This window comes from Trichechus manatus, unplaced genomic scaffold (assembly GCF_000243295.1).
Source record: "Trichechus manatus latirostris isolate Lorelei unplaced genomic scaffold, TriManLat1.0 scaffold00009, whole genome shotgun sequence".
NCBI classification, from domain to species: Eukaryota; Metazoa; Chordata; class Mammalia; order Sirenia; family Trichechidae; genus Trichechus; species Trichechus manatus.
In genome coordinates this window covers 14,921,251-14,946,850 of record NW_004443945.1, presented here as the reverse complement: position 1 = coordinate 14,946,850, position 25,600 = coordinate 14,921,251, and the positions used below count along the sequence as shown (strand labels likewise).

Below are 25,600 nucleotides of genomic sequence, written 5' to 3'. Positions count from 1 at the left end.
ATTCATCTGTTGATGGGCATCTAGACTGTTTCCATCTTTTTGCTATTGTGAACAATGCTGCAGTGAACATGTGTGTGCATATGTCTATTCGTGTGATGGCTCTTATTTCTTTAGGATATATTCCTAGGAGTGGGATTGCTGGATTGTATGGTATTTCTATTTCTAGCTTTCTAAGGAAGCGCCCTATCATTTTCCAAAATGGTAATATCATTATGCATTCCCACCAGCAGTGCAAAAGAGTTCTGATCTCCCCACAGCCTCTCCAACATTGGCTATTTGCAGTTTTTTTGATTCGTGCCAGTAATGTCGGGGTGAGATGGTATCTCATTGTGCTTTTAATTTGCATTTCTCTAATGGCTAGTGATCGCGAGCTTTTCCTCATGTGTCTGTTGGCCGCTTGAATGTCTTCTTTGGTGAAGTGTCTGTTCATTTCCTTTGCCCAACAACTAGCACTCTTCTGCCAAACACACCAGCTAAAATCGATCCATTTATTTCAGTTCTTCTTTCATCAGATTATTCTTATATTTGCTTGCCGATTCTCAAACTACTCTTCAGATTCACATACTGCTAAATCTTCATGGGTAAAAGGTAGAGATACAATCAGAGAGACTTGATGCATTGAAATGGAGCCATTAGTATTTTCAAAAAGATTTTACTTAATTTTTTTATTATTTTTTATTGTGGTAAATATATAGGTAACAAAACATTTGCCATTTCAACAATCTTCACATGTACAGTTCAGTGATATTAAATATGTTCATCATGCCCAATTATCACCATTCCCAATCTTTTCCTTCATCTTTAACAGAAGCTCAGTGGGAACCATTAGTCTTAACAAACACTGTAAAGTGGAAGATGGTACAATTTGCCCCTCTTTCCTTCTAAAGAGCAGTTAAGAATCCATGGTTATGGCCTTAATCTTTCTTTTCCTGACATTTATAGTAATGTTTGGCAAATTACTAAACATTTCCAGCTGAATAGTAGTGCAGAGGAAAATGTTATTAATCTGCCCAGTGCAATCTTAGAAGCAAGAGATAATGATGACTCTAAAGATCCTTATGAATATGTAATACTATGTGGATGTTTTATAAAAACCTTCCTTGGTTTTTCTCTGGGTTTTTGGAATTCTCTTTGAAATATGCCTTTCTGGATCCATCCTTGCTTCTAATTCATTCCTCTTTTCTTCTAATCGTTATAATCTACAATTTGAAATTGTTCTGTTATTTTAAAAAATCCACCAGTCTACCTCATCTTGACCACATTTTCCTCCCCAGGCCATTTGCAATAGAATTTGACTCATAGTCCCTGTGAAGAGAACAAATTCGTTATTCATTACATTGTATCAATGAGCTGGTATTATACTAAAAGAAAGTGTAATGAAATCAGAAATTTGGAAACTTCACAAAGTGCTTTTTCCTGAGTTTTAATTTGGGGTATGATAAAGTACTACACAACATTAATCCAAGCACTGAGGTAGATTCTGAAGAACTTTGCAGCCACTAAAAGACCTTCCTAATATCTCTAGAATCCAGCCAAAGAAGCTGACCTCTCTTCTCATGGGAACTATTTGGTTTGAAGACTAATGGAGGGAGAATTAAATTTCATTTGTATATAAACTGTTTTGTGGTAACATATCCAAGTATTTTCTTTCTTCCTTTTGTTTTTTGCAAAATTTCCTCTTTCATGATTTCTAACCTCTGAAACCAAGTCAAAGTCTCATTTATCCTCTTGCCATTTTAATATTTGTTTCCCTTTCTTGTTTCCACTTCTGTTTGTCATAATATTTGTCATAATGCATCACCTGAATGCCAAGTGAACCACTTATCTCCCTGGGGATGCAGTAGTTCTTCAAAGGTGAGGGATGCATAAATGGATTAATGGCAAATGACATTTTCTGACTTCTTTTTCCAGATGTGGGGAATAAATTCAGATTTTGTGCTCTGAGTTGCAAACCTCGACCTCTCTTCCTTTACAATTAAATTACAATTTGTAGCTCAATGAGGATGTGCCAGTGAGCCAAGATTGGGGACTGGAGGTGAGGTGCTCAGGGGAAACTGCTTTAAAATCATCCAGAGAGAGGACACCGGGCTGTAGTTCTGGTATGCTCATGGAATCCGGAGCAGTGGGAAACCCGCTGAGGCTTGGCATCCAGGACTAAAGAAACCTTCCTGGGGTCTGCACCCTGTTGGCCAGAATTATTGCTGCTATTGTTCCTCATTTTTATTGCTTTGTCACTTGGACAAACTGAAACTTTCAAGGCAGTGAATCTATCTTTACCCCTTTTCAGATGACTGATCCTGAAGGCGGGTTTAGGTTCCTGTTGAGCCCTCCATTCTTTCATGGGCCCTGATTATCTGCCTCACTGAAGGTCTCTTTTCTCCAGCTCACAATAATTTGCAGAGCCAGTGAAGCTGAGCCACAGAAATAAGACCTTGGAGGCGGGATGGCTTTGGGCCCCAAAGTCTACTGCTCAGAGTTTCCATAGAAACAAGCCGGAGGTAGTACCCAGGACAATAGGTCTTAAAGCCACAGATGCTTTATTTTGAGAGTCCATCACATAACAAATACCATTCAACAATAGTTTTTAGAGGTATAACCTACTTCATTGCTTTGGATGGCTTTGGCCAGGGCTTTCCAATTCCCTGTGGCAAGGCCCCTTGCATTACCTAACCCTCCCTTTAGAATAATTATCTTTTGTTGCTTTCAAACTTAATGATCAATTAATGACCCAACCTCTTCCTTTGCTAGTCAAGTTATAAATTCTGAAAAGATGGTTTAATATAATTTATTACAGCTCAAGGTTTAGGAGTAAATCCAGTACTAACTAGAGCATAGTAATTTAAAGAGTATAGAACCAGCAGTCAGAAATCCCATGCACTGGTTCAAACTCCAGTTCTGCCAGACTCCGGACAATTCTGCAAACCTCTCTGAGTTAGAATTTCCTTGTTGGTAAAATCAAAGGACGAGATTAGCTGATCTCTAAGTTTTTCTGAGTTCTAAAATTCACTGACCACCACCTATCTGTCAGTTTGTCATACTGTGGTGGCTTGTGTGTTGCTGTGATGCTAGATGCTATGCCACTGGTATTTCAAATACCGTCAAGGTTACCCATGGTGGACAGGCTTCAGCAGAGCTTACAGACTCAGGCTAGGAAGAAAGGCCTGACTATCTACGTCCCAAAATTAGCCAATGAAAATCTTATGGATCACAACGGGATATTGTTGGATATACTGCTGGAAAACAAGCCCCCTAGGTTGGAAGGCACTACACAATAGCCACATCAATGGACTCAAACATATCAATGATCATGAAGATATACGTCTAGTCGCCATGAAGTGAAGCTGACTCAATTACAATAACAACAACAACAAAATTCTCTGAATCTATGGTTTTATGTAATGGCCAGAACATATTCCATGGAAAAATAGAAATGTTGCTCTGTTGATGATGATTATATAGGAACAGTGATTTTATTTACGGGAAGGTTGTCTGTCATAACATTGTAATGGAAGGAAAAAGGAAAGGGGGGTGGAAAAAGACTAACATTTACCAAACTCCTACAATGTGCTAGGCAGATTCGCAAGTATTACCTCATGTGAAAACACATAACGATTTCAGAGACACGCTCCTTAAGGGAGAAAGATGTCGCGCTTGTTCCTTGCCTCAAAAGTGCAGTTAGTTGATTGAGTGCTTTCTATGTGCCAGGCACTCTTCTAAGCACTTTACATATACTCACACAATTAAGGATCCCTATTTACAGACGAGGAAACTGAGGCACAAAGAAGTTAAGCAACTTGTCCAAGGTCATGCAACTGGTAAGCGGCAGAGCCAAGTTTCAAACTCAGAGAGTCCAGCTCCAGAACCCACACGCTTAACCACGTCCCCATGTTGTCTCTTGTTATTCATTCCTTAAACAAATAATTGATGAGCACTCACTATATGAAGGCACTGAATTAATCCCTCTTGGGGATTCTAAGCTGAATGAGACAATATCCTGATGCTTGAGAAGCTTAAAATATACACAGTAGATGCCCAGAAATGTGGAATGAGTGACCGTGCCCAACCCAAGCTTGACAGCACTTTACAACTATCTTCTGCATTCTGCTAACCAAAGGGTTGGTGGTTAGAACCCACCTAATAGATCTGCAGAAGACACACCTGGCGATGTACTTCCATAAAGATTATAGCCAAGAAAACCTTACTGGGCAGTTCTACTCTGTCACACTGGATTGCTATGACTCGGAATTGACTTGATGGCACACAACAATAACTGCATTCTGGACATGTTCATAATTCCATTCAAATCAATGGGCAGTAGCTGGTAAGAGAGGCCCTGCCTTGAACCCCTGCTTTTGAGGTCCCACTCTGGCCCTTTGGCCCTGACTCTTCCTATGGGCAAGAAGTCCAGGGCCCATAGAATGCACCCACCTGGAGCCTGAGTCCTACTCTCTTCTAATCTACCTGCTGAATACCTACCAAAAACCAAAAACCAAACCCATTGCCGTCGAGTTGATTCTGGCTCATAGCCACCTTGCAATTCCCTGTACTAAAGACCCTGAACTTACTTCCAGGGCTTGCAATGACCTCTTTCAAAACCCCTTGAGGACAGACCACATGACCCAGGCACACAATCCTCAGCCAGAGGGGTGGGCCAAGGGCAGCTGACTTATATTTTAGCCACTAGTATATATACTAGCACAGTGTTTGCCATAATAGGTATTTCAATAAATATATGTTAAATGAATATGATACTTATTCTACAGCATATTCTATTCTAGCAGAGCCTGGCCATTGAGGATTTATTCTTCAACCCTTTCTGCTTTCCTAGCCCTCTCTTTAAGGGTGTTTTCCTTCTGTGTTCTTTGAAACAGGTAAACTTAATGGCTCACCCAAGTCTGGGGTCTAGCTCTGAATCCACAGGGGTCTAGGGATAGACAGGGGAACGAAAGGATGACAACTAGACCTTGGCTCAACCACCCCTCACCCCCATCCCTCCATGTCAAGGCAGTCCCGGCCTTGGAGGGGGAAGCTAGCAGAGCCTTCCAGCTCCACCCAGAGAAGGTGTCCCGGATGCCATGCGATTCCTGGTCCTCTTTTGCTTTCTTGAGAACAAAGTTCGGAGGATCACAGAGTCACTGAACTGGAAGAGGTGTTAGTTACAAAGCGTCTAGCCCAGAATCTCAAATCAGAGGCCCTATGCCCTACTCCCCAAGCCAGTAAGTAGGCGCAGGAGTCTGACTGTTCCTTAATTCTGCCTTAGTGGTAACACTTTCTCCCCAACTTGTCCCGGCTCCATGGTTTTCTGAACAAGTGACCAGGAAACTTGGTGTCCCCTTAAATGCTTCCGTTCTCCCCAAGGCAGATGTTAGTATGGATTGGTGGATGGATGGGTGGGTGAATGGCTGGATGGCCGCATAGGCAACAGGCTGGACGAGGTAACCATGGCGGCCAAGGCGGAGCCCCTCAGGGACCTCCTAGCTCTCCTCCCACCCCGGGGCAGCTGGTCCTTTGCCCTGGCTGGCTGGGGCTCACGGAGGGAGGGTGCGGGAGAGCGGGGGACTTGAGGCGGGGTGGGAGAGCAGCGAAGGTGAGGGGAGGTGAGAAAGGAGAGGTGGGGAAGGGGAGGGCCTTGGAGCCCAGAGAGGAGGGGCGTGCGGGGAGAGGGCGCGGCGGAGGGGGCTGCGGGCACCAGAGCTCCGCGCCTGGCTGCGGCGCGGGGGGGTGGGCAGGCAGGCGGGCGCGGGTACGCGATGCCGCCGCCGCCGCCTCCCCGCGAGCCCAGGCTGCGCTGCCGGGGCTGAGCTGCACGGAGTCGCCAGCGGAGCGGCCGCCGGGCGCGCCCGTAACACTGGAGGATGGGCTGCGGCGGGAGCCGGGCCGATGCCATCGAGCCCCGCTACTATGAGAGCTGGACCCGGGAGACCGAGTCCACCTGGCTCACCTACACCGACTCGGACGCTCTGCCCAGCGCTGCCGCCCAGGACAGCGGCGCCGAGGCCGGCGGCCTGCACGCAGGTGAGTGGCCCTGCTCCTCGGACCCTGCCTGGCCGCGCTCTCCCGGCGCCGGGGAGGTCGGGGTCAGGGGAGTGAGAACCCGGAGGGCGGGAGCCGCCAGTGGCAGCGCACAGCGCAGTCTCCTCGGAGAATTCGGCCTTGCGGGGCGGGGGGTGGAGTGGAGAGAGAGAGAGAGATAGGGAAGGAGAGAGACAGAGGGAGAGGTTCGAGGTCAGTGAGAGCGAATTCTCTGAGCTTCGGGAAAACCCAACACTTCTTTGCCTCCGCCTATGATAACGTTCCTTGGCCGGGGGATGCATGAGGTGGGACAACATCCCAACTCGCACGCGCACCTATTCCCCAGCCCATCCTCAGCCCACTCCACACCCCCGACCCGCCAGGGTCGCCACTGTCCTGCTGTGGTCCATCTCCCATCTCCCGCTCTGTCCACCTGCATACCCAGCCAGGTCACTTCTCCATCCACTGGCCACCTGGCCTCTCTGCATTCGACTTATAGACAAGGCGACTGACCGCGATTGCTTGGGTGGAGTCATTCTTGTCGTTTTGCCTTTTCTCCCTGTTGGGAAGGAGCCCCCTCGCGGGCTACAAAAACCAGACTTCTAGTGCAGGGCAAAATGAATGCTCACCCTCCCCATCACTAGTTCTGCACTTAAGCTTACTTTTCAAGGAGTTGTTTTATAGTAAGGACTTCCTCTTCCCACCCATGGTGCCTCAATGTTTTATATGAGGAAGGACATAAAACTGGACTATAGCTATAAGTGAAATACTCTTTCCTAGGCCATTCCCTGTCTAGCAGAGATAAAAGGATATGCAAAGAACTTTCTGGTCCAGCCAAAATCAGGGTATTAAAGAAAAAAAAGCATATATGTACTAATAATTGTAGGGTAGAGATGAAAATATACTCCTTGTTATAGACTGACGTTTAATCTTAAACATGTTATGACATTGAAAGAAAAAAAATTACTGCTTATTACATGGATATTGTCAAAAGCCAGATTAATATTTGGATAAGAATATTTTAACTGTTTCCCTTTATTTTATTTCTGAGTCATGAAATCTAATATGAAATGAGGCTAATTTGAAGCATAGTGTATATGATAAGGAGGAAGAAAGAAATGTGAACTACTTTTAAAAGATAAGCAATCCTAAATCCATGCCTCCTAAATAAGAGATGTCACCTTAGTCTTGAAAACTGGTGTCTCCATCTTTTAGGACCAAAGCTTTTCACATGAACTTTGTGACTAAAGTTTTGACAAGAACTGTCAGTGAAAGCTTTTCAGGACGTAACACTCTGTTTGTCTCTAATTTTCCCTAACAATGACAATGATCAAATTTCCAAATGATTTGTTGGCTGGATTCAGTGTCAGAATAAGGTTAAGACATGGACCTTCTAAGGGGACCTGGTGAATGTTGGGTGTGGGAGCATCTCACCAGCAGGCGTGGTACTGCTCAGCAGAGTCAAAGGCCAAAACTGCACTTCAGGGAAGTAAGGCTAAAAAGATCTAGTGTGAAAAAAGAACATCAAGTACAGCTTTAGGGAATGGTTGCCATGGTGACTGTGTGTAGGTGTGTGAGAGAGTCATTATGGGATGGCTAAATATATGCAAGGAGTCCCTGGTGATGCAGACAGTTAACACGCTTGACTGCTAGCTGAAGGTTGGAGGTTCAAGTCTACCCAGAGGCACCTCAGAAGAAAAGCCTGGCGATCTACTTCAAAAAATCAGCCCTTGAAAACCCTATGGAGCACAGTTCTACTCTGATGCACATGGGATCGCCATGAGTTAGGATCAACTCAATGGCAACTGATTTTAAATATGTACGTATATGATCCTCAAGTCTTTTCCAGCATTTAATTGTTTATTACTCTGCCATCCTGGTCATATCCCATCTATCATGAGATCTGGTTCCTGCAACAGGTGGGGCCTTGGACAAGTCCTCTCATTCATAGTACCCTGCCAAACATGGGACAAACCTACCAGGCAGGTGATTTGGAACACCTGCATCATCCAAGCTTCAGTCCCAGGACAGCACCTGAAAATTGGCAAAACTGTCATGGGCAGGATCCTTTTAATTCCCTAGAAATTTCCATTAGCCTTGATTTCTGAAGCTCAAGACTGAAGCAAGGCTTCCCTTGGCATTCCCAAGGAACCTTGGAAGAGTGTTTTGATTCCTTTGGGTTTTTCAGACCGAGAATTGGTCATCTTTAGCCAGAGTGGGTTGTCTAAGTAAGCTATAAATCTCTTGGGTTTCAGATACCCAGGGAGACAGACTAGTCAGATTCTTTATTCTCTTCTACTCCCTGCTCCCCCTGCCAGTGTTCCACCCATGAATTCTGTCTCAGGCTGCTGGGGAGCAGCTGTTGGCTTCCCGTGTCTGTATTGTGATAAGAAGCCAGAATGACTTTTTTTTTTTTTTTTTAACATCAGTCCTTTTCTGATGGGAGGTGGGGTGAGGGACAGAGGCAAATGGAAGAGATTCTGGAGACTCCAGTACTCAAAATCAACAAAAATGGTTTCATCACTTGAATTCTAGAGCTGGAAGGGGTCTCTGGGGGTCATCTACCCAAGGCAAATGGAATCTCAGTTAAATTGTCCAGGGATGGATAATCCCTCAACCACTTCAGAACCCTTACTTACCCCCAACTCCTCAGTCCTCAAGAGTCCTTTCTTTCTAGGCCCTTGGTCATTCTTGTTGAGTGTCAAATTGATGTCATTTTTCTCCTGGCCACCTCAGCCTCAGGAACTTTGAGGGCAGGGAGTGGGTCTAGTTCATCTGCATGTTGTCTGTGCTTAACACATGTGCAACACGTGGTTGGGATTTAACAAAGGTTTTCTGAATGAATAGGCACCCTTCCTGAACTTACCCTTAGTTTGAACTTGGTCTTCAGTCCTGTCAGCTCTTCCTAGATTCCCTCCCTCTTTTCTCTTCCTTCCAGTTCTTGCTGTTGAAGTTTTCTCGCTTGAATCTGTTTATCCTAGATCTTCCTAAGTGCCCTTTTGATCCCACAGTTTCTCAAAAAAAAATTTCTCTCCACCTTTACCCACTTCATTGAAAAACCTGGCCCAGGCCAAAAATTCTATTTCTTTGAATGGAATCCCATTCAAAGCTGTTTCCCTACCCCACCTCAATTCCATGACCGTGTCTACCAAAAAGCCCCATTTAAACATACTCATAGCCCTGGAGTCTATTCTGACTCATAGTAACCCTATAGACAAAGTAGAACTGCCCCATAGGGCTTCTAAGGCTGTAATCTTTATGATAGCTGACTGCTACTTCTTTCTCCCGAGGAGGGGCTGGTGAGTTCAAACTGCCAACCTTCCGATTAGCAGCCCAGTGCTTAACCACTGCGCCGCAGGGCTCCCTCCACTTAAGCATATCTGCCTTTAAATCTCACTTCAGTTTCTTTTAGTCCTGTCCAGATTGAGGGCCTATCGTATGACAGGTGTTCAATAAATGTTCATTGGATGGATTCTGGTTTTCGCTGCGGAGAGGGGTCATATTTTTGCCATCCCACAAAGGAAAGTTTCTTACCTCCTTCTGCTCACTCCCTCAGTGATACTGAGCCTCTGGTGTTTGCGTTTTGGAGGTCATCTCTTCTGGCCAGCAGAATTCAGTTAAGTTTTTTAGATTAGACTATTGCGTAGGTTGGAATTTAAGACTTAACTGAAGCCACCATATCTGATACCTATTGCTTCCCTGTGTCACTGAAGCCTGTCTCTGTGTCAGAGAAGGAAATTGAGTTGGTCTGGCATGATTTAGTCCTCATAAAATCAGTTTGCTGGATTGATTTTTACTTCTGTTGTCTAATAGGGGTCTTCCAAGGAGAAACAGGCTCTCTGAGGTTACCGTGACCTAGCCTAGCTCTGCCATTCCATACATTAATAACTTCCTAGCCTCACCTAGTTTTAATCACAAATTCCTTAAATTACATCCTTAAATATCCCCATTTGTACTGTTAGCTTTTTTTTTTTTTTTTGATTTCTCAAGGGAATAGAACATTTAAAAATTTTCTAGAATGCTTCTAGTTTTTGGTTTTAAATTGTTGTAACAATTGCTCTAGTATATAGAAGCTTGCAGACTTAGAAACTCGCAGCAAAATGATTGACCGAAATAAATTGAAGGACAGTCAAATGAACTGAAGAACACTTTATATTACCATTAGCTAACATTTACTGATGACTTACCAAGGGCTCAGTACTATATTTAGCACTTTATATAAATTATCTCATTTAATCCTCACAGCCCAAATGAGGTAGGAACTATTATCATCCCCCTTTACAGCTGAGGAAATGAGACTTAGAGAGTGTGAGTAGCTTTTCCCAGTTCACATAGCTACAGAGGCAGAGGCAGGACTGGAACCCAGCTCTGTCTGATTCCAAAGCCCATGCTCTTAAATACTGCCTTCCTGAATAATTGGGGATCAGCTATAGGATTCTTGGTTTTAGAGTTGATGGAACTCGGAGTCTAAGTCTGATCTTACGAATGAATGAATAATTTTTCCCCGTGAGTCCTGCATTCATACTATTGATCTTAGTAACCCAGACTTGGGATTTTGTACTTATTCCTGTTTAAATTCATCATTTTGATTTCAGCTTAATGTTTAAAGTTGCTGACACTGATTCATTTTGATAGTGTGATGAAGACAATATTCTAGGCCTTTGTTTCCCTATGTTGACAGACTAAAGATATAAGAAAGATATTTATTTGCTCTTTTGTTCATTCAACATACATTTAGTACAAAAATGAGTGAGAGATATTGCTTGGCCTAAAGAAGTTAGCATAGAGGAGACAGAGATAAAAGTGGACACACTTCAGGTAGTATGGTACATGCTGGAACGGCATGAGGGAACGAGCTGTAGGAGTGCAGAGGACCAAGCCGTTCATTCTGACTGGGGTGTCTGTGAGCGGGGGCGCTGAGGAAGCGACAGTGTATCTACCCATAAAACCAAAACCCGTTGCTGTCGAGTCCATCACAACTCATAGCGACCCTGTAGGACAGGGTAGAACTGCCCCATAGGGTTTCCAAGGAGTGTCTAGTAGATTCAAACTGCTGGACTTTTGGTTAGCAGCCAAGCTTTTAACCACTGCACTACCAGGGCTCCCCTAGTGTGTGTACAGACCTCTGCTTTCACCCAGAGGAGGGAGAGGACTGGTCCTGCAGGCCCTCACAGCTGGGAGAGGTGAAGGAGGGCATCCTGATTGTCCTGATTCCTTCCCTAAGAGCACCCACGGAGAACCTGCCTGGACTTCTGCCGCTAAACCAGTCCCTCATTCCACCCTCCCATCTCCCTCTATACACCTGTCACCACTTGTGGTTAGATTTCCAAATAATTATATTTTTCTATTTTATTTACTTATAACAGTTTCTACAGGGATAATTCAATGACATTGATTACATTCTTCAAGTTGTACAACCATTCTCACTATCCCTTTCCAAATTATTCCACCACCATTAGCATAAACTCAATGCCCCCTAAGCAAAAACTTCCCTTCTTCCCTCCCTCTCATCCCTGATAAGGAGTAATAATTTCTGGTTTCTATATATTGGCTTAGTTCATATAAGTGAGCTCATATAGCATTTTTCCTTTTGCAACTGACATCTTTCCCTCAGCATAATGTTTTCAAGGTTCATCTATGTTATGGCGTACATCAAGACTTCATTTCTCTTTATGGCTGAGTAATAATATTCCATTGTATGTATATACCATGTTTTGTTTATCTGTTCATCTGTTGATGGACATTTTGGTTGTTTCCATATTTTGGCTATTGTGAAAAGTGCTGCAGTGAACATTGGTGTACTCTAAATAATTATTGACTAATGTCTGTGTCTCTCAAGGATGACAAGCTCTGTTAGGTCAGGTAAGGTGTCTTTTGTTCACCATTGTATCCCTGTGCCTAATACTGGGGCTTCAAGTGATCTCTCTTAAATGTAGGAATCTCCTCAAACTTCTCTGTGTCCACTTCTGTCTTCCTGCAGGTCACAGAGATGATGTTTTCTTTCTTCAAAAAAATTGTTTCCATCTGCTCGTCCTTTTCCAGTTCTTGTCTCCCTGGCTGGTTACGTAGTAAGAGAATATCCCCACCTCTCCAGTACCTCTTCCTCAAACACAAATTTCTTTGTTATAAGAGTCATATTGCAAAAACCTCTACCAGAAACAGGTGGTAGCAAACCTAGGCAAGTTATGAAGGTTCCGGAAGTCTCAGTGTTGCCATGGTCCTTATCTCCTGGGCAGAGGTATCAGGTCCTGCCAGTGGGGTTTATCCCTGTGATACCGCGGATCACACTGGATTGCTAGGGCTTATTCATGCTTCTGTCTCTCCAGTGAGCCTGTGAGCTCTTCCGGTTTGGGGACCTCATTACTGATATTTCCATGCCTAGCATCTACCGCATGTTTGTTCAGTGCTTGTAAAAATGAATGAATAAATGGATGAGTGATGTAGATATGAAAATAAGGCTTAGTCTTTCTTGTAATCTTTTTTGAGTCTCATCTTAGATGCTTTTGTCTTAAAAATCAGTCCATTGGACACTAGATAAAGCTATTCTGACCCTAACCAGACGTAGATTTAGGGTGACTCCACTACTAAATGTGGTAAGATCATGAATGCATTTCAGAATCGCTTCCTAAATTTTTTTTCATGCATGGACCCCACTGGGAAAAAGATAGTCTCCTCTGGGTCTAGCAAGGGGTCTTTTTCTAGCTTATCCTCTGTTCATTAATCTCTCAGGCTCAGGCCCCTGGAGGTTCTGCCTTCACCCTGGGATGTGTGGCCCCCAGCCATGTACCTTCCTCCTGATAAGGTCCTTTTACCGTTTTGTGAAGTTGGGCATCTGAATGTGTTGTTTCTTGGCTATTGGTGCCTGGGCATTCATCCCTGGAGCCTTCTGGGGTCAGGCACTGGGCTGCTAGCTGCTCCCAGCAAACCACTTGGCTTCCTATTACAAAATCCATTCCCAGTCAGGATTCCCACAGAGGTTCTCTGGATGGTCTGAATGCCACTGTAGTTTCCATCCGTAGAGCAGACTGGATGGGTTTACCTGAGCTTAAACTGTGATCTAGCCCTTTCTAGCTTGGCAACCAGCAGCATTCACCTCCTCACATGCTATCCTTCCACTTCCCCTATGCGCCAACCACCCCTACCTCTCAGAGTGAGTTTTATGAGCACAAATACTGTGAACATCTGGAAATAATTAGTGGATTTCCATTGTCACTTCCTCACACTTCCTTCTGAGAGCGGGTCTATTTGCTTGCCATTTAGGTTCAAATATAGCATTTATCAAGCATTTATTTATATGTGTGACCTTTTTTTTAAAATTTTTTAAATTGTACTTTAGGTGAATGTTTACAGAACAAATAGTTTCTCATTAAACAGTCAGTACACATATTGTTTTATGACATTGGTTAACAACCCAACGACATGTCAACACTCTCCCTTCTCGACCTGGGAGGACCTTTTTTTTTTTTTTTTTTGGTGAAAATATACATAGCCAAAGATATACCATTTCAGAAATTTCTACATGTACAAATCAGTGACATCGATTACATTCTTCCTGTTGTGCTGCTATTCTCACTATTCTTTTTGGAATTATTCCATCACCGTTATCTTCAACTCACTGGCCCCTAGGCTTCCCATCAAAACTTTTGAGTTGCTGTTGTCAATTTGATCTCACATAGATAATTCTTTTTTTTTTTTTGTACCTTAGATGAAGGTTTACAGAACAAATAGTTTCTCATTAAAGTTAGTACACATATTGCTTTATGACAATGATTAACAACCTCAACCTCATGACTTGTCAACACTGTTGTGTGACCTTTTTTAAAAATATTAGCTCACATAACACTCTCAATAACCTCATAAATTTACACTGTCATCACCGCTTGCCAGATGGGGAAACCGAGGCTCAGTGAGATTAAGAGACTGAGCAATGTCACACATCTAGGCAGTGGAAGAGTCTGGATCATAATTCAAGTTCTTGCTTCTAAATCCAGGGCAGTGTCCATTTTCCTGTAACTGCTAAGCACAAATTTAGTAGCCTCCCCACCCCATCTGCTTTTTTTCAAAAAGTATTAATCACTCAGAATGGGAGCCTCCTGCCAACATTACCAAGGCTGAAGACTCGAGTCCTTGAGGTTACCTGCAGCTTGGGTGCTCAGTGCCCTGCACCTGTCTCTCTAGAGCAGTGCTACAAGGGGTATTCAGAAAATCACTTGCATCCAAATCACCTGGTGGGCTCATTAAAGATGAGAAGTCTTGGGGCAGAAAGAAAATTTTTTTCTGGGTTCAAATACAATGCACGTTCCTCACCGGAAAAAAAAAAAAACATTAGAAAATACAGAAAAACACGCAGAAGAAAAGAATGCTTCTGCCAGCATTTAGGTCTCATTCTTCAGGTCGTTTATGTACTGTGCATGTTGCATCTTTTGTGGGGGTTATATTTAAAGGAGGATTCCCCAAGTGATGCAGATGGTTAAGCACTAGGCTGCTAACCAAAAGGTTGGTGGTTCAAATCCACCCAGAGGCACCTTGGAAGAAAGACCTGGTGATCTACTCTGAAAGATCACAATAATTGAAAACCCTATAGAGCACGGTTCTTCTCTGACACACATGGGGAGTTGACTCAATGGCAAGTGGTTTGGTTTGTTGTTGTTATTATGTTCAAAGGTTAGGACTATGGGAGAAATCCCTCAAATTGCTTGGAAGCTCAAAGGCCAATAAAAAAAATTTTTTTGTTTCTCTACTTTTAGGAAAATATTTGGAGTTGTTGTTAGGTGCCATCAAGTCGATTTTGACTCATATTGACCTGATGTGACAGAGTAGAACTGCCCTATATGGTTTTCTAGGCTGTAATCTTTATGGGAGCAAATTCTTCCTCGGACCTACTGGATGGGTTTGAACTGCCGACCTTTCAGTTAGCAGCAGAGCTCTTAACTGTCTGGTTTGAATAGAAGGGCAAAGGCGTAAAAGTCATAGATAAATGAAAGGATCTTTTCTTTCTTTCTTTCTTTTCCTTCAGTTCTAAGCAAATGTAGTTGAATTTAGGTAGATTAAATACCAGAGGGCAGTGGTGGTTCAATGGTAGAATTCTCACCGTCTGTGCAGGAGACCTGGGTTCGATTCCCAGCCAATGTACCTCATATGCAAACACCACCAGTCTCTCAGTGGAGGCTTTGGTGCTGCTGTGATGCCAAACAGGTTTCAGTGGAGCTTCCAGATGAAGACGGACCAGGAAGAAAGTACTGGTGGTCTACTTCTGAAAATCAGCCAGTGAAAATCCTATGGATCACAACAGTCTGATCCCCAACCGATCATACGTATAGTGCGGGTCCGGGCAGCCTTTCTGTCTGTTGTGCGTTGGGTTGCCATGAGTCTGGGGTCAACAACAAGTATTAGCAGGTAAATGCATATCGTGACTCTTCTTATGTAATTATCTCCCCTCCCCAGTGGGTTCATGCTGAGCATGCTGTTTTATATTCTCCCCAGCTTTTTTTTCCAGGATTTATTATCTCTTTACGGATGTAGCGACATGACTTCTCTGTGTGTGTATGTATGTGTATGGACCAGCTCTCTGTCTGAGTCCAGGTGCTCAGAGGTCAGGTGGGTTGGCTGCCCAGTGTTCCAGTTGGTACAGCTTCATTCACTTCTGGCTCGGGGTCTCTGTGTCAGATGGGATAGGTATGGAGTGTCTGCCTACATCTTGCCCTGGGGCTTCTGTGTCATGAGCAAAGCCAGGAACTGGGTAGATTTTTCTCGGTCCAGCACCATCTGCTTTATTAATGGTGCCAATTTCTCCTAGATTTTGGGATTAGGTTGTCTATTAGTCTTCATTTTTGGTGATACTGTGAGTCTTGGTCTTTTACTATGTCTACAGGTATTTTAGTGGGCAGTTGGGCAAGACTGAATTACTGGCTGCTAGCCTCACCCACCTTACCAGATCCGGTCTCTCTGTTTATGACTTCATGTATTTCCTCTCCCCTAGGGAGCCAGCTTTTTACATTCATCATGACCTCCATCCCTGGACTTCTTTCTGCTTTATTTATCCATCACCTACTTGTTACTTTGTTTGGAGGCAATATAGCCCAGTGGTTAAGGAATTAGACTTTAACACCAGGCAGTTGCCATCTGTGTGATCTTGAGCAAATTTCTTAGCTTTTCTGGGTTTCAGTTTCCAGATGTGTAGGATGAAAATTATTGTAGAATTAATGAGTTCACCAATATGAAAACAAAAAAAAACCCCAAACCCATTGCTGTTGAGTTCATTTTGACCCATGGTGACCCCATGTGTTACAGAGTAGAACTACTCCATAGGGTTTTCTAGGCTGCAATCTTTACGGAAGCAGTTCTCCAAGCCTTTCTTCTGCGGAGCCACTGGGTGGTTTCGAACTGCCAAACTTTAGGTTAGCAGCTGATTGCAAACAGCTTGTGCCACCTAAGCTCCTCTCACAAATATGAAGGGACTAGCATTTCAATGCTGTCTACCCTGGCACCAAAGATCCCTCACCTCCTCAATCTTGCACTGGGCTCACCATGCCAGTCTCAAAGCCTGGGTCACCCTTCCCCTCTGCTCCTTCCATCCCTGTGTCCGAGCTGCCTGCATTGCTGGAAAAAGTGTTAAGTGTTGGTGATTGTGCCCAAGAGAAATTCATACTTTAGAATCTCAATGATCTTCACAACCTCTTGGCAATTCTGTCCATTTATTAATATGCTGTGACAATCCTATATACAATAGCTTCCCATACTATCCCATTCTTTCCCTCTGAATACTGAGAAGAATCAAAGACTTGTTGTGAATTCTCCCATTTTTCCCTTGAATCACCCACCATGTCTTTCTTGCCACCTCAGAATTTTTCTAACGTCTTTAGTCATCTTCTTCCAATTGTCCTGTTTGGATTCTAAGTGCACTGATGAGTTTGTTCCTTGTTATAATCATATGCGAGGACAACAAAGGAAGTTCCATTTGGATCAAGGTCTACTTTTCATCTCCATTGGCCCTATCCAAATCCAAGCCACTGTCATCTTTTAATTGGACCTCTGTAATAGCCTGTTTCCATTCTTGCCCTTGACAATTCATTCCTCATGTCACAGGGAAGGTAATCTTTTAAAAACATATCCCAGGTCCTGCCATTCTCCTCTTTAATACCCTTTGATAGCTTCCCACTGTATAGGAAATAAAATCCCAACCCCTTCCCATGGCCTACAAGGGTCTGCGTGACTCAGTCCCTGGCTGCTTCTTCAGCTTCGTTTATACTGTTCTTTCTCTCTCATTCAGAGTGTTCTAATCACACTGGATTCCTGTCTGTCCTTTGAATACTTCAAATTTATCCTGTGGCCTGGACTTTACACTTGCTGGAATGTGCTCCCCCTACCCACCCCACCCCCCATTCCCTTTACAGGGTAGACTCCAGCTCACCCTTCAGCTGTCAGTTCAGACGTCATCTCCTCAGAGACCAGCTTTCCCCAGTTAAAACCGGTTGCGGTGGAGTTGACTCTGACTCATGGCGACTCCATCTGTGTCAGAGTAGAAATGTGCTCCATAGGGTTTTCAATGGCTGATTTTTCAGAAGTAGATTGCCAGGCCTTTCTTCTGCCTCTGGGCAGACTTGAACCTCCACCTTTTCCATTAGCAGCTGAGCATGTTAACTGTTTACACCACCGAGGGACTGACTCCCTTCCGCAGTTACTGGCTGGTGATTTTGTTCCTGACATTTACTACAGTCTGCCGTTGTTTTGTGAATCTATTATTTCTTTTTGTTTTTTTATTGTACTTTAGATGAAGGTTTACAGAACAGTTTCTCACTAAACAGTTAGTACACATATTGTTTTATGACAATGGTTAACAACCCCATGAAATGTCAACACTGTCCCTTCTCAACCTTGGGTTCCCTATCACCAGCTTTCCGTCCCCTACTGCCTTCTAGTCCTTGTCCCTGGGCTGTTGTGCCCCATTAGTCTCGTTTTGTTTTTATGGTGCTCTCTAATCTTTGGCTGAATGGTGAACCTCGGGAGTGACTTCAATACTGAGCTAAAAAGGTGTCCGGGGGCCATACTCTCCAGGTTTCTCCAGTCAGGCCATTAAGTCTGGTCTTTTTTGGTGAGTTAGAATTTTGTTCTGCATTTTTCTCCAGCTCTGTCTGGGACCCTCTGCTGTGATCCCTGTCAGAGCCGTCAGTGGTGGTAGCTGGACACCATCTGGTTGTAATGGACTCAGTCTGGTGGAGGCTGTGGTAGTTGTGGTCCATCAGTCCTTCGGAGTAATCTTTCCCTTATATCTTGTTTTCTTCATTCTCCCTTGCTCCCGAAGGGGTGAGACCAGTGGAGTATCTTAGATGGCTGCTTATATAGGCTTTTAAGACCCCAGACGCTACTCACCAAGGTGGGATGTAGAACATTTTCTTTATAAACTATGTTATGCCAATTGAGCTAGATGTTCCCCTAGACCATGGTCCTCACAGCCCTCCGCCCAGCAATTCTGTCCCTCAGGAAGTTTAGATGTGCCTATGGAGCTTCCATGACCTTTCCTTGTACAAGTCGTGCTGGCTTCCCCAGTGTTGTGTACTGTCTTACCCTTCACCAAAGTTACCACTTATCTATTGTCTGTTTAGTATTTCCCCCCCACCCCTCCCATCCCTCGTAACCAACAAAGATTTTTTCTTTTTGTGTGTAAACTTTTTCATGAGTTTTTACAGTAGAGGTCTCATACAATATTTGTCCTTTTGTGATTGACTTATTTCACTCAGCGTAATGTCCTCCAGTTTCATCCATGTTATGAGATGCTTCACAGATTCATCATTGTTCTTTATCGTTGCATAATACTCCATTGTGTGTATGTACCATAGTTTGTCCATTCATCTGTTGATGGGCATCTAGGTTGTTTCCATCTTTTTGCTATTGTGAACAATGCTGCAATTAACATGGGTATGCATATGTCTATTCATGTGATGGCTCTTATTTCTCTAGGATATGTTCCTAGGAGTGGGATTGCTGGATCGTATGGTATTTCTATTTCTAGCTTTCTAAGGAAGCACCATATCATTTTCCAAAATGGTTGCATCATTATGCATTCCCACCAGCAGTGCATAGGAGTTCCAATTTCCCCGCAGCCTCTCCAGCATTTGTTATTTCCAGTTTTTTTCTAATTAATCTATTATTTCTTGACTCCCTCACTCCATGAAGTCAGGGGCCTTTGACTGCCTCACTCACTGTTGTAGACCCATTGCTTAGCACAGTGCCTGGCACAGAGTACACACTCAGGGAGTGGTTGTTGAATGAGGGGAACCCTCTTCACCTTTCATATCAGTTAGGAATCGGTTTGGCTGCGTGGAACAGAAATCAGATGAATTGTGGCTTTGCATGTAGAGGGTTTATTTTTTGTACTTAAGAAATCTGGACATAGATAGGTGGGCTGCTTAGGATGCTATCAGGACCTGGGCTCCTTTTAGTTAACTGCTCTGCCATCCTTAGCGCGTGGGTTTCATCCTTGTGGTCTCCAGATGCTGTGCCATCTTATTTCAGATAGCGAGAAGAGAGACGGGCAGAAAGGAGTACTGTGCCTGAGTCTCTTCCTTTTTATTTGTAAAACAGTAGCTTTCCCAGAACCCAGCCAACTTTGCTTTGGTCTCACTAGCCAGAACTGTGTTACATGGCTACCCCTGGCTGCAAGGGAGTCTGGAAAATCAAGATTTTTAGCAGGACACATGCCACCCTAAAAGTATCGAGGTTCTTCTGCCAAAGGAAAAAAGGGGAGAACAGATATGGGTAGGCAGCTAGCAGGGTGGCGGCACCTTTGATCCTAAGGCTTTGGTCAGAGAAGAGAGAAGATTAGCAGGAGGAAGGGAGGAGGAGGAAAGCAAATAGATAGATGAGGGGACAGATGTCTGCCAGAAACCAAGGAGACATGATGCTATTATTAAGATTTTTTTAAAAAATAATATTTTACTGTGTTTTTGGTGAGAGTTTACACAGCAGATTAGGTTTCCATTCAACAATTTTTACACGAATTGTTCAGTAACATTGGTTACATTTTTCACAATGTGTGAACGTTCTCATTGTTTCTGTTCTGGTTGTTCCCATTTCCAGGAATCTAGTTTCCCTGCCCCCTTACTTTCTCATCTTTTTTTTTTTTTAAAAAGTAATTGTTAGTATTAAGATTTTGTTACAATAATAATAATTGTGTTTTTAACATTCCCATGCGTCAATCAAGTTCATAAAGATATTTGCTGAAAAGTTTACATGTGCTAAAATCTACGTGTGCTAATTTTAAAAATAATACAATAATACCATAAACTCAACCAAATGTTTCAGAATGGGCTTTTGACGTTAGCGTCTGTGCGGTGTACATAAGATGCATGGTTGACGTTTTTGCTTCATTTTCCTGCAAGGTTCATGCCAGCCGAAAGACCGATGCACCAGCTGATATCCTGTGGCACAAAATTCCAATTAGTGAGAACATTTGTGGAGGTTTGCGGGGCGGCGTCACGCTGACGTGCGGGCCGGGCGCTTCTGCTGGAGCCGCAGACAGCCGATTGGCTAATATAAAGAGTTCATAGTGTTTCCTATGGAAGTTAAAAAAAAAAAAAAAAAATCATCCTGCTATTGTCTCTAGGGCTTGTGGACTTCAGGGCATAAGGAAACCGAAAGGGTTTGTAGAAAATAGCAAGGCTGTTTGGGAAACCGGTCGCCATAACAACAGGGCCTGGGGCGGTTACAGTGGAAGCCGCAATCGCCTGCCCACCCGTCGTAAGATGAGTGATTCACGGTTAAGCACCTCCATCAGCAACAGGCGTGTTTGCAACCGAGGCCTCGTTAAATTATTAATCTCCAAGATTCGCTTTTCAAGGGCAGCCGTCATAGCAGCGAGGATCAGACTTGCGTACTGGGCGATGAGCGATGTATGTGCAAACACAAATGAACGCAGCCACTGGCCTCATGAGTGTGGCTGTCTTTTATTGTGTACCCAGCGTGTGCCATGCATTGCATATTTATTACTTCATTCTGCTACCTTCATTTCACAGATGGGGAAAGTCAGAGAGATGAGGTGAAGGTAACTTGGCTAAGGGTACACAGATTGTGAATGGCAGAGTGGGGTTTGGCTCACCATTCTGAGCCCCTGGTCTTGTCTCTGCAGCCCCTTAGCTCGGGTCCTCGTTATTTCACCTAGATATTTGCAACAGTTTCTGACCGGTCCCCAGCCTCCTAGCCTCCGCGCTCCAATCCCCTGTATACTATTGCCAGGTGAACCTTCCTGAAGTATAGCTGGGATCATTATTGTCCTATTTTGCTCAAAACACTTTCATAATTTCTCATTGCCTGCTGAAAGCAAACATCTTAGCCTGGCATTTAGGGCGTTCTGTCCAGCCTTGTCTTAGTGCTGCTGTAACAGAAATACAAGTGGGTGGTTCTAAAGAACAGAAATTTATTTTCTCACAGTTTAGGAGGCTAGAAGTCCCAACTCAGGGCGTTGGCTCTAGGGAAAGGCTCTCTCTTTCGGTTCTGAGGGAAGATTTCTTTCAGCCTCTCTGGACCTGGTATTCGTTGATTCCTTGGCGATCTCCACATGGATGTATTCTCCCCCTCCATTTGCGCTTGCTTCTTTGTGCCTAATCTGCTTTTTACGTCTCAAAAGTGAGTAGGTTTAAGACACACCCTATAATGAAGATATGGCCTCCTTAACACAACAAAGAAAACTATTCCCAAATGGAATTACATCTGAAGGTATAAAACCCAAAACCCATTGCCGTCCAGTGGATTCCGACTCATAGTGACCCTATAGGACAGAGTAGAACTGTCCCATAGGATTTCCAAGGAGCAGCTGGTGGATTCGAACTGTCGACCTTTTAGTTAGCAGCTGAGCTCTTAACCACTGCGCTACCAAGGTTCCATCCAAAAGTATAGGGGTTAGGATTTCAACACATATTTTGCGGGGGATGATGAGCCTCATCTTCCTCTAGCTTTCTGAAAGTCCTCTCCACTCAGCGGGACTCAGGGGCTGTGCCCTTTGCCTCAGCTGCCTCATCCCCACTGCCCTCACCACCTCTCAGAGCCCTGCCCTCCCATGCTTCCATCTCAGACACGTCTTCCCTAGCATATACCTTCTAGGACGCTTACTCTGTTTTGAATTTTCTTATTTATGATTGTAACTTATTTCTGCTGTCACACTGTATACTCTTAAAGACAATGCCAGGAAACCGACATTGAAACAGACTTTTATTGGGCAGAGCTCTAGGGCACAAGACCTGTGAGGGGTGAGGAATGCAGGATTGGGCAGTGGCCAAAGCTGAAGGGCTGTTGCAATAGAGGCCTCCACTGATTTCATGGGGAGCTCTGGAGCTGGGATGGCCCTTCAAAGTGCTCCTTATTGAGATGAAGAGGTAGGCCTTTTTACCCTGTACCAGCCAGGCATTGGATGCAGGCTCTCTCCAGCAAAAGGAAGTGATGTTGGGTGTGGCAGCTTTCTTCCACAGAGGTAATGCCCAGAGAGGCACTCAGCTATGAGCCTTCAGCAGCCCACTCTCCTGGCACTGGGAGACCTGGGCACGACTTCTACAGGCAGGGACCATGATTGCCTTATTCATCCTTCTGCTTTCCTAATTGCTGCATGTCCCTGGGGGGGTACAAACGGTTAACCAGCTCAGCTGCTAACCAAAAGGTCAGAGGTTCCAGAGGTGCCTCAGAAGAAAGGCCTGGCGATCTACTTCTGAAAAATCAGCCAGTGAAAATCCTATGGATCACAGTTCTACCCTGACAAACATGGGGTCACCGTGAGATGGAACAGATTTGATGGCAACTCGTAGGTAGTTGTTGCACATCAGATTGACCTGGGAAACAAACAAACAAAAAACCCCCAAAACGACAACAATGAAAAACACCTCATCCTTGGGCTTCTGATACGGTAGGGTGGGACGAGACCAGAAAACCTGTAAGTTTAACAAGTTCTTCAGGTCTGAACTTGGAGCCTGATATTCTGCATTTCTAACAAGCTGCCAGGTGACGCTGACGCTGCTGGTCCATGGACCGCTCATAGAGAAGAGAGGTCCTAGGTGAGAGGTCAGCAAACTTTTTCTGCAAAAAGACAAATAGTAAAAATTTTAGGCTTTATGGGCCATACTGATCTCTGTTGCAACTACTCAGCTCTGCTATCTTAGTGCCAAAATAGCCATAGACAATGCATACATAAATGAATGTGGCTGTGCTCTAATAAAACTTTATTTACCAAAACAGGCATTGGGTGAGATTTGGCCTGTGGGCCATTGTTGGCCTACTCCTGTGCTAGGTGATTCTGAGGCACAGTCAGGTTTAAGAGCCACTGTTTAACCCCAGAGGCAGCATGGAAGAGGGAGAAGAACATAGCTTTTCAGTTTCTGCCTTTTTGTAGTTACTGGTCCCAAACCTCAAACCCATCTCTAAATATCCAAGCACATTCTAGTACTTAAACAATGTTTGTGGAATCAACAAAGAATGAGGAAGTGGGATAATGTTGATTTTTCACTCTGAAGGCAGTTTTTAAAGGTTATTAAAATATCTCTGATAACATTAGGGCATTAAGGTATTAGAGATTTTACTGGGCAAAGCATGCTCTTGAGTTCGGTGGGATTTGGGAAGAAAATGCTACTATGGCACCACCCACAGTAAAACAGGGGTTGCCTGAAAATTAACTTCACCTCCTTTCCAGTGCTCTCAGGAACTCCCCCTGCCTCAGGCTCCCAGGAATCCGGGGACCCTCCCATCTCCTCAGCACCTGGCCCACTGGCCCACAGTGGCCTGAGTTGCTTTTCACAGCTGACCCTGATTCACATAATGCTCCTTCTAAGGGGGTGAGTGCTGCTGCAAGTGTGAGAAATAATTGTTTCCCTCGCGCCTCCCTGTGCTTTGCTCAGCTCTCCTTAGCTCTTAGTTATCACCAGAGACTGTAACACCAGGGTTGGAGATTTTCAAAAGTCGCTGCACATTTGGTTTGCTGTGAGTCTGGGCAGCTGATGAATGGATTGCTGTTAGGATGTTTACTTTTCTGGATTAGGTGCTCCTTTGCAGGGGCAGGGGGCTTCTAGCCATTACATAAGACTTCATAAAACACTCAGTGGATTCTTAGAGGAAAGGCATGTTAACAAAGGGACCCAAAGAGAGCATGCCCCATGCCTTTTAGCTTTTTTTTCTTTTGCACTTGAATGCAAAAATCAAACACTGTCTATCCTTGGGACCCCAAAATTCCATGTTGTTGTGTGCCATCAAGTCGATTCCAACTCATAGTGACCCTATAGGACAAAGCAGAGCTGCCCCATAGGGTTTCCTAGGTTGTATTCTTTACAGGAGCAGATTGCCAGTTCTTGTCTCCTGCAGAGCTGCTGGTGGGTTCAAACTGCTAACCTTTTGGTTAGCAGCCAAGTCCTTAACTATTGTCCCACTAGGGCTCCTAAAAATGCCATAGCCATAAGCAAAAAATCAGTGGAAAATATAGCAAAGGTTATTTGAGAAGGTGATTTAAACACACACACACATACACACCTCAGAGATTAAACCTTCAACTGAGCATTGTCTATTCCCAGCAGACATCATCTGGTTGCAATTCTCATAACAATTCTGGAATCCCTTAATTGGAACCTCAGGCATCTTTGTTTTTTAATGTAAAATTTTAAACATATAAACATTTCAAAATTTCAAACATACATGTACATCTGTGGAAAGAGATGGTAGAAAGGCTCAATATCATCAATCAGAACAAGGCCAGGGGCTGACTGCGGAATAGACAATCAATTGCACATATGCGAGTTCAAGTTGAAGCTGAAGAAAATTAGAACAAGTCCACGAGAGCCAAAATACGACCTTGAGTATATCCCACCTGAATTTAGAGACCATCTCAACAATAGATTTGACACGTTGAACACTAATGACTGAAGACCAGCGGAGCTGTGGAATAACATCAAGGACATCATACATGAAGAAAACAAGGGGTCATTAAAAAGACAGGAAAGAAAGAAAAGGCCAGAATGGTTGTCAGAAGAGACTCTGAAAGTTGCTTTTGAATGTTGACTAACTAAAGCAAATGGAAGAAATTATGAAGTAAAAGAGCTGAACAGAAGATTCCAAAGAGCGGCTTGAGAAGACAAAAGTAAAGTATTATAATGACATGTGAAAAGACCTGGAGTTAGAAAACCAAAAGGGAAGAACACTCTCGGCATTTTTCAAGCTGAAAGAACTGAAGAAAAAAATTCAAGCCTTGAGTTGCAATACTGAAGCAAAAATACTGGGCAAAAAATTGAACGATGCAGGAAGCATCAAAAGAAACTGGAAGGAATACGCAGAGTCAGTGTACCAAAAAGAATTGGTTAACATTCAACCATTTCAGGAGGTAGCATATGATCAAGAACCGATAGTACTGAAGGAGGAAGTCCAAGCTGCACTGAAGACATTGGCGTAAAACAAGGCTTCAGGAATTGATGGAATACCAATTGAGATGTTTCAGCAAATGGATGCAGCACTGGAAGTGCTCACTCGTCTGTGCCAAGAGATTTGAAAGACAGGTACCTGGCCAACCGACTAGAAAAGATCTATATTTATGCCTATTCCCAAGAAAGGTGATCCCACCAAACGCGGA

General features: G+C 43.9%; 1 protein-coding gene across 1 annotated transcript in view; it reads left to right on the top strand.

Moving 5' to 3' along the window:
- Positions 1-5,855: 5,855 nt before the first annotated feature.
- Positions 5,856-25,600, top strand: part of BAALC (BAALC binder of MAP3K1 and KLF4) — an 82,985-nt gene continuing 63,240 nt past the window's right edge. Inside the window, exon 1 of the mRNA XM_004370712.1 lies at positions 5,856-6,015. Coding sequence (XP_004370769.1) covers positions 5,856-6,015 — 160 coding nt within the window. The remainder of the gene's footprint in view (positions 6,016-25,600) is intronic.